The following is a 10,215-nucleotide window of genomic DNA, read 5'->3' as shown; positions in this document are numbered from 1 at the left end:
TACTCAAAATAATTACCAGCATAACACCTTTCTTGATTACAAGTAAAGGGGAGCTGTTGATAGTATAAAACATTGTGAGAGACGGCTCCCTCTGAAGTAGCATAGTTTTTGAGAAAGAAGTAACTTTCCACAAATTTGAGGTCTCGCAATCAAGCATCTGAAAGCCCACAACTTCGTGGTGACAGGGGAGTTTTTTCTTTCATTATTATCTCGCTACTTCGATGACTGATTTTCACAGGTTTTGTTATTTTATGCATATGTTGAGTTACAGCAAGTGATAAGACTGGTCATTGACAAACAGTGTCTTTAACAATGTAGAAAATAGAATTAGCTTTTGCAAACTGCTTACCAACCAACAGATGTAAATGCACAAAATAGTAAACGGCCAGACGTTTTGACCCTACCAAAGTCAGGTTAAAAAAAGAAAAATTTACAAAATAAATATATGTTTTATCTTAATAATAAGAATATGTGACAATCTCATTTAAACAAAATATAGAATCTTTTTTCATATTAAATTTTTTAGATGTGTTTAAATTTCACATTAAAAATATTATCAAGAAATTCCAAAATTAGTATTGTTTGAAGCTTTGCATGGTGTGGATTAATAGAAAGAAACTATAAATGAAAAGCAAACTTTCAGGTACAACCATGTGTAAATCTCTTTGGTGGGAGTGTTGGCTCTGAGAAGAGCCGGTGTGGTCTCGAAGTTGCGACGTTTACAGCAGAGTATACTGTCCAACACGTCAAGACCACACCGGCTCTTTTCAATAAGGCAACACTCCCACAAAAGAGATCCACAAATGGTTGTACCTCAAGTTTACTATTTTAATTTTTATAACACACCTCTTGTTTTTTCTGTATTCTGGTTGGCTGAAACAGTGCCCGGTTACAGCGCCCTCTCTTGACATGAACCGTGAACAGCACTACAAAACTTCCTTTCTTTTCCAGATTTCTGTTCTTATTTGACATTTAAGACCGAGCTGTGTTATAAAACACATATTGACTGGCATAATTCGGTAACTTGTGTACGTCTATTCCCCCTCGGGCCTGTGAGTGACCAGAAGAGGGGCCTATTTCCCGCGCGAAGAGGGGCCTATTTCCCTCGGCCTTGGGAAATAGGTCCCTCTTCTGGTCACTCAAAGTCCCTCAGGGAATAGACGTACACTACTTACCTCATTAACAGTCAATATGTGTATAATAGTTTCTTACAACTTTCAAAATGATTTATACTTTGACAAACTTGATTTCAAACAGTTGTTTTGGGGAGCTGAAACAACACACCCCGAGTGTACCTGTGGTCGAATGAGTTCCATACCAACATAACAATATGTTAATCATTTGAATACCGGAGCAACTTAAATGTAGCACAAAACCTAGACAAAATTTCATCAAACCTGTAAGCACAAAAACTTGCTAAGCACAAACAAATCTTGCTTAGCAAAAATTGGTTACCAGCCAGAATTCCATACAGTTGTCATTGCTACGACTGGCATCCAACTCATATCTTACTTAGCAAACACATTTTCTCAACAGTATTTTCGGCTTAACAGCTTTATGAAATTAGATCCTGGTAATTTCTTAACCTGAATACAACCGGAGTAAGGATTTCTCGTCTTTAGTTGGAGACGTACATGCCGTGGAAACCGAACGGAACCTCAGCCTTGATTTCTGCTCTTGCCACCTCCTTGAAGTCTCGAGCGTCCAACACTAGCAGAAAGGGGGACTTCCCCTCCCTGAGGTCATTCACTGCTGATAGCACTACCCCTGTTAAGCAGAACAACAATTTGGAAAAGTTTGCGGTAACACCATGTAATGACTATCTCTAAATGAGTTGGGGTGGTTCTGAAAAGAACAGTTTCAAATCGACATTTCGATCAGTATGCTCTGACCGTCTTCTGGAGAAAGCAACAACAGTATGGAAATTGTGTTAACCCTTGAGAAAGACACCTAATTCTCATCACGAGTTAAAAGACAGCAATTTTTCAATGTCTTTGAGTACAAAATATTGTACTTCCGCGACCCTGCAACGACGCAGCAGACATCAGCAGGATCGGTCTAAAAAGCTCATATGTAGGGCTATAATTAATTTTTGCATCCCATGAGGTTTGGGAAAAATACCTCTGCCATTTTTATTTATTGTAGCGGTCACCAGTAAACAAATTTTTTAGGCTTGAGGAGTTTGAAAGGCTCAAGAACAGTGTCCTTAGTACTAGACTACATCAAAGAGTTGGCTTTCCTTAAAATATATCGAATAGTCTAAATGTTCTCATTTTTGTTTTTAATGAGTTCACTGTTCAATATGGAAACGTAGACAATACTATCATCATGCTCTGTGTCATTGATGGGGGATGTAGAGCCCCCCCCCCCCCCCCAACCAATGCGATCTGATGCAGATTGCCACAGCTGCCGTGCCTGAGACTCGAGGGTCTACTTCCAGCTGACACACCCAGCCCAGGTGTTACAAAATCGGCCTTCTTGGTCTCTTCCAGGTATTACTGTGCTAAAGGTTCATTTCTGTGTTATTCACACACTTATATGTTTGGTTTGCGGTAACACCATGTGTGTATCTACTGATCCGGTAGAGTTTGTTCTTAAAGCACTGTCTTTCTTTATTTTACTACCGCGGAGTAGATTTATCGGATGTTCGAGATACTTCTCAGTTCTGAAAAGAACTGTCCTGCTTTTGAACTACTACCCAGGCGGAAGGTACAGAAATTGGCTGGGACTACTACTTTTGATTATAGGATTGTAATTAACTTCACTACTGCGGAGTCAGTTCTTGAATTGGTCGCAACGTTTCGACTAGCTTGCTCTAGTCATCGTCAGGAGACACTTACCATCATCCTCACTGGTCGAGTTGGGTGCATTGACGAAGATAGGCTCTGAGGGGCAGCATCCCTCCTCATGCCATCGCTGGGAAGTTGCAGTCCTTGTGTTCACTTTCATCAACTACAAGGAATATGGAATCAAAATACTACGGTTATCATTCAGAAAAAAAAGTACATCTCAAATTGTTCAGTATTTTTCGCAACTTGCTGAAATTGCGAACCTCTGTAAAGAACCTCAGGACCTTTTGGGAGTTAAGAGTGGTATATAAAACTGTTTATTATACTATTATTAATATCTATGTTTGAAACAGAATCAAAGTACAAGCTTGAAATTTCATCTTTGAGAGTGCAATTTGTTTTTTTTGCAAGTGAAACATCTTAAAGTCTTCAGAAAACTTTTAAAGGGACACAGAGGCTAAGGGCCAAGAGGCTAGTTCACGATTAAGGAAGGGACCTCTTTATATGTAGGATCCTTTAACTTCCATCCGAAAGCCTACTCCTAATAAAGAGGGTAACGGTAGGAGACACAATTAGATAGAGACAAGCATGGAGGCATATTCAAAAGGCAAATTCTTGTACAGAAATGCCTTATGCAACAGCAGAGTGGACTTCTGAACGGAAGTTAAAGTATAACAGAACATACAGACTGGGACAAAACAAGACAAACAAACAAAGCAAACGCTACTTAAACGAGCTAGGACCAGCTAAGACAAGGAGATAAATCATAACAAGAAAGTCATTCTTACCTCTAGATCGGTTCCTCCAATACCATAGAAGTATTGATATGGTTTTCCATTAAACTTCTCATAGTTGACTTTGGGGAACTCAATGGCTGCAAGTATGGAGAAAACCCAAACATTGAGACTATTCATAATTTTTACGAGAGATTATCTTACATCACAAAGTCTGGGGCCACTTCATCCATAACGTAGTTTTTTGAGAAAGAAGTAATTTTCCACTCAGACCTCAGAATTAGATTTGGAGGTGGTTTTTCTTCCACTATTATCTCTAACTTCAACATCCAGTTCAAACTTTCACAGGTTTGTTATTTTGTGCATATGTTGAGATACATTAAGTGAGAAGACTGGTCTTTGACAATTGGTGTCCAGTGTCTTTAAGGTTCAAAATGCACACAAAAAACTGGGCACTGACAAAAGTTAAAAGATTTGGAATTTATGGATTTTTTTACTCACTTTCATCAGATATTACTTCTGGAGTGCAATAGACTGTATCGTCGTCTCGCAGCACAGCAGTAGTCTTAGAGTTCTCTAGGGTGTTGAGATTAATCCCTGATTTCTAAACCAGAAAACAAAATCATTTTGAATGAAAAAAAAATAATTAAAAAATAACCCATAATTTTGTGCCGCAACCCTAAACTTTTTATTTGGCTCAAAAACAATTTTAAACATTTTGTAAATTAAAAATAATAAATTATTATGCAGTTTTTGCATATGTGGTGTTTTTGTTTGGTTCTTTTGTGTTTTAACTTATCGTTCATAAGTGTATGTGTAAATCATAGGTTTATCATTATATCCATATTTTTTAGTGTTCTGTTTTGAAGCTGTTTATCAATGTTTTGACATGTAAAATTTTCCATTGTTATCATTTTAAAGGATTTGGGTACTTTTTGAACCACAAAACACAATGTCCACAGATTTACATAAAACTTGCACCGTTTGAAGATAATGATAGTAGAAAGCGTACCTTAAAATATTAGTTGCTGAGGTGCTGCAGTTTTTGAGAAATGAGTAAAACAATGTCTTGAAAATACGTTTTTACATGCTAAAATAGTTAACGTCTCATGATCACTGAGACGAAAATTATTTTTTATGCTATTGTTTTACTCACTTCTCAAAAACTACAGCACCTCAGCAAGTATTTTTTTCAGGGGAGCTTTCTACCATCACTAACTTCAAACGGTGTAAGTTTAGTGTAAATCTGTAGACATTGTATGTTTTGTCCTAAAAAAGTACATAGACCCTTTAATGGACAAATAAATTCTAGATTTGAATTGAATACCTTTTCTTTCTCCACAGGCAGAACGAACCTTTTGGCAGTCCCCACTTCCGTCTCAACTCCTTTTCTCAGATTTTCAAGATTGATTGTCTGGACAATCTTCCCGTCCTCGTAGGTGGACAAATCAACCACCACATGACCGTCTTCCTCGTAGGCGTTGACTTGATGGAAACAGAAGAAGGGGTCGGCCACAAACTTTTGAGGGAGGAGCTCCCCCGTGTCCCATCTGGCGATGTGGAAACGAGCAGGTTTCTTTTCATCATACTGCATTACTTTTTGAAAGCCTACAAATTTTGGAAGGGGATTTTGCACAAAAAATGAAATGTGTGATAATTATTAAAGCCACTTTCAGTACAGAAAACAAAATAAAAGTTCACAGATTTACAAATAACTTACAGGGTTTACATAAGGTAATGGTGAAAGACTTCTCTTGAAATATTATTCTGTGAAATGCCTTACTCTTTGAGACAACATTAAAACAATATCAGTTCTCGATATCGAGAATATCAGATTAATTTTAAACACATTTCATGACACGCCGAAACGTGCGGAAACAAGGGAGGTTTTTTTCTTTTATTTTCTCCCGACTCCGATGACCGATTGAGCCTAAATTTTCACAGGTTTGTTATTTTATCTAGAAGTTGTGATACACGAAGTGTGGGCCTTGGACAATACTGTTTACCGAAAGTGTCCAATGGCTTTAAACAAGCAAGCGCTCGTACATTCAATTATATAAACAAACAGACAAACAAACAAACAAAGCAGGGCCAAATTTCATGGCTCTGCTTACAGAATCAGCGCTTACGGAACCAGGGAATTCTGTGCTTACGGCAAGCATATTTCACGGGTTAGCAGCGACTTTTGGCTTATGCGCGTGCGTACTTCGGTTTACTAGGCATTCTACGCTTACAAGGCTAGCGCAGAAATTCGGCGCTGGCACATAAGCGGGGCATCATGATTATAAGCGCAGAATTCGGCGGTAAGCAAAGCCATGAAATTGGGCCCAGGACCACTGGTCACAATAAAACAATCATTCAAACCTGTTTGGAATAACATATGCATCCGCATTCTGAGAAGGTTCAAAAAGAGAGGCTGTTCAAGGAACACGATGTAGTTGTCTGTCATAGAGAAGCTGTGATAGTAGGACGGGTATGTCTCGGTGGAAGGGATAGAGCACAGGATGGAAGCCTTACTCATTGGGTCTTCTGTCATACCTGTGGGTCAGATCAAAAATGAAACACTTTGAGAAGCTGTGATAGGACAACGGGTATGTCTCGGTGGAAGGGAAAGAGCACAGGATGGAAGCCTTACTCATTGGGTCTTCTGTCATACCTGTGGTTCAGATCAAAAATGAAACACTTTGAGAAGCTGTGATAGGACGACGGGTATGTCTCGGTGGAAGGGAAAGAGCACAGGATGGAAGCCTTACTCATTGGGTCTTCTGTCATACCTGTGGTTCAGATAAAAAATGAAACACTTTGAGAAGCTGTGATAGGACGACGGGTATGTCTCGGTGGAAGGGAAAGAGCACAGGATGGAAGCCTTACTCGTTGGGTCTTCTGTCATACCTGTGGTTCAGATAAAAAATGAAACACTTTGAGAAGCTGTGATAGGACGACGGGTATGTCTCGGTGGCAGGGAAAGAGCACAGGATGGAAGCCTTACTCGTTGGGTCTTCTGTCATACCTGTGGGTCAGATCAAAAATGAAACAGAAATCTCTGGATGACCATAAGATCACAATACAGAAGAGCTCCAATCAGTCTATCAAAGCCTCATCCTCTGTGGCTAGGTTCAAAACATCTTTAAACAATTTCGTTATTTCCCAGTAAGTATCGCTAATATTCTCCAGTAGTTTGTTCGTTTGTATGTCTGTCTGTCTGTCTACAGGGCCCAATTGCATGGCTCTGCTGTTCGCCGAACTCTGCACTTACAATCACGATTCCCCGCTTACGTGCAAGCGCAGAAATTTTTGCGCTAGCCTTGTAGGCGTAGAATGCCTAGTGACGTGGAGTACGCCTGCGCAGAAGTCAAAAATCGCCGCCAACTCGTGAAATACGCTTGCGTCCGTGCTGCCGATTCTGTGCTTACGGTAAGCAGAGCTATGAAATTGGGCCCAGTTTGTTTTGTCCTAAGCATTTTAACGTTTTTCATAATGTAAAGGCAATTATGTCAATCTTTCTGGTGAGGCGAGTTCTGTACTAGGTGCTCACGGAGCATAGAATATGTGTACAGTTTATTTTGTGAAACTTTCTTAATAATTTGATGTACCTAGTTCTGGTGCAGCTACCAGCAAGAAATTATTAACAATTTACCTGGCTCCGGTGGCGGTACCGTTATGATATTGTACATGGTCTTCTTTGCAAAGTGTGAGCCCATGTTGTACACAGTGCCATCTGGATCCATGTGTGGATGTGCAGTGGCTGTATGGACAGCCACAGTGTCTGCCAGGTTCACCTGGATTATAAAAAAAGCAAGATAAGATAAGAACTTTTACTACCGCTTTTATTTCTGACCCATTTCAACAAGAAACTTGCTAACGCTCGTATAAAACTTGTGCTCTCATTTTGCACAGTAGCTTTAAAAACATTTCTACCGAGTTATTTATCTCCTTTAGTTAAAGGAACACGTTGCCTTGGATCGGACGAGCGGGTCTATAAAAAGCGTTTGTAACCTTTTTAATAAAATGCATGGTTGGAAGTATGTTTTACAAGTAGAATACAATGATCCACACAAATTGCCACTAAATTACATGGTTTTCATTTTACTGTGCAAACTAACACGGTCGACGGTTAATGGGAGTCAAAAATTTGACTCCCATAAATGGCCAACCATATTAGTCGATGAGGTAAAAGGAAAACCGTGTAGTTTCGAGGCATGTTTGTGTGGATCATTTTGTTCTACTTTTACAACATCTTTCCACCCATATACATTTGACCGATCCAAGGCAACATTTTCCTTTAACAAAACTGGCAAACTTTGCCCATACGGGCACGCCTACCCACAGAAAAAAAAAATAAAAATAAAATAAAAATACCTTATCTAAAGTATCCAGGGTGCGTGGATCTATCTTCCGCAGTACACGCGACTCTGTCATTGCATAGCATTGATCTCCAACAAACGCCAAATTGACATTGCAATTATCAGAGTACTCCCGCTGGGGTTTGAATCGTGCCATGAAGCGACCTAGTAAGCTGAGGCACGGATCGGGGTGAGCCATCGTGCCAAACTCGGACACCACGATGCGGTTATGCTCCATGGCTTTAGTGTACGAATTGCTGCGCTGAAATTTACTCTGATAAGTCACCTGCGCATAGAATATCAAATTAAAAACACAAACATTTATTAATAATTATAATAGTAAAGACTTGTAATGCGAACAAATTCACCTCGCTTGGTGTTCAAGGCGCAGAACTTGCAAACACTGCATGACTTGCAAACACAAGGTTGTGGGTTCGAACCCTACCAAGCCCACCACTGGTTTCACAATGACTAGTATTGCTGTCTTTATAGTTACTGAATCACAATTTCGTGGCTGAATCATAATATATAATTTATGCAATTTATGCAATGCAGATGTCAGCGCTTGTATTGGCTGTTGCCAGCTTGGTGCTTATATCCCCTTGTGGGAGTTTGCTGGAGTCCGTTAACAAACAGGGAGACCATTTACGCAAACAAACAAACACCCCCAACAAGCGAACACAAATGAATACATTTAGGGCTTTTTTTTAGTTGTACATGTACTGTATGATCCAATTAAGTGTTTTTGCTGATTACTTTTTGCTCTGTTCATAATTTTTTAACATCTCTCTCTCTCTCTCTCTCTCTCTCTTTTTAGTCGACCTAGGTCGGAATCATGTTGAGGATTACCCATCCCTGTCTAATTCTCATTAGGTTGGGAAGAGCATGCAGCTGGAAGCACCCCGAAGTCCCTAGCAACTACAGCTCAGCTTCTGTCTTCCCCTGTTTCTCCTTCCATGTTTTGGTGACCAGGTGATAAGCTGATAGACTGGTTCTTTTGTGTTTGTCACCTGTGTAGACAGCCAACTAGCTGTCGCCTGCAAGCTGGCCATGGGGTAAAGAGCTGTAGCCCGTGTTATACCCCAGTAAGAGTGCCCTACATGTCTCAGACGATGCTGTTTTCTTTTTTACATAGACTATTCTGAATTTCTGAATGACCCTTTGATTGAGGTCTTACCTTTCCATTACTGATGTTGAATCTGGTAAGTAATGAAAGTCCATCAAACAGGTGATTATAGGTGTCATTTCCAACCTCAAATTTACCAGGGCCATTGCGAAGCAGGTCGCCATTTATCCAAGTTGGTACCGCCCCTGTCAACAAGGGAACAAAAACGACAAATCAAGTGTGGAGTTTTAAAGGGAAGGTACACGTTTGGTAATTACTCAAAACAAATATTAACTTAAAAACTGACTTGGTATTAACTAGCATTGGAGAGCTGTTGATAGTATAAAACATTGTGGGCAACGACTCCCTCTGAAGTAACGTAGTTTTTGAGAAAGAGGTCATTTCTCACTAAAATGATAAAAGACTTCTAGCTAGAATAGAAGTCTTTTATTCTTATCTGAAAGCACACAATTTCGTCCAACAAGGGTGCTTTTTCTTTCATCATTTTCTTGCAACTTCGATGACCAATTGAGCCCAAATTTTCACAGGCTTGTTATTATATGCTTATGATGGGATACACCAAGTGAGAAGACTGGTCTTTGACAATTACCAAACGTGTACCTTCCCTTTAGAGGCTGGGTACTTTTGGTGATTGCCAAACAAAGACCAATATCCTCAATTGGTCTATCACAAAATATAAATAAAATAGCAAAACCTGTGAACATTTGGGCTAAAGAATATTATTTTATTTTTTGGGATAACTTTCCGTATGGCGCCACCACCTTTTCACTCATTTTTACAAAAAGGGATATCTCATTGAGGTAAATCATTCGATATGAAATAATATAGTATCTAATTCACCTCAATGAGATATCACTTTTTGTAAACAAATTAGTGAAAAAGTGGTGGCGCCATACGGAAACTTTTCAAAAAAAAAGTCAAAGATCATCATGCATCAAACCTGTGATTGTTGTTGTCACTGCATCTGGTTGTTCTTCCACCGATTTATACATGACGCCTCTTGACCCGGCACCACTTGATGCGCACCGCACCATTTCATTTGGGATGTCCAAACTTTGACCACGATGAGCAGGCTGCTGGAACAACTTCTTAGAAACTGCAGCTGGTCGTCGGTGCCAAAGAAAACTTTGGGCACAGCCTCTTCCCTTTGCTACGGCGGCAGCAGCCATTTTGCGTGTGAAAAATGGTCACCCGGCCCATAACCCCACCTCCTGACCTCTGAC

The 10,215-nt window shown here is 39.8% G+C and overlaps 1 protein-coding gene across 1 annotated transcript; it reads right to left on the bottom strand.

Moving 5' to 3' along the window:
• Positions 1-1,271: 1,271 nt before the first annotated feature.
• On the bottom strand, positions 1,272-10,175 carry LOC117303598 (beta,beta-carotene 9',10'-oxygenase-like). Its single transcript, XM_033787805.1, has 10 exons — positions 9,933-10,175; positions 9,044-9,177; positions 7,883-8,152; positions 7,161-7,302; positions 5,888-6,061; positions 4,851-5,131; positions 4,025-4,127; positions 3,578-3,663; positions 2,841-2,952; positions 1,272-1,767 (listed from the first exon to the last, which is right to left on the bottom strand). The coding sequence occupies exons 1-10, from the start codon at positions 10,159-10,161 to the stop codon at positions 1,619-1,621; spliced, it is 1,680 nt and encodes a 559-aa protein (XP_033643696.1). The 5' UTR covers positions 10,162-10,175; the 3' UTR covers positions 1,272-1,618.
• Between the last annotated feature and the right edge of the window lie 40 nt (positions 10,176-10,215).

The sequence above is a fragment of the Asterias rubens genome, chromosome 20 (genome assembly GCF_902459465.1).
Source record: "Asterias rubens chromosome 20, eAstRub1.3, whole genome shotgun sequence".
NCBI lineage: Eukaryota > Metazoa > Echinodermata > Asteroidea > Forcipulatida > Asteriidae > Asterias > Asterias rubens.
This window is presented reverse-complemented; position numbering and strand designations above follow the sequence as displayed.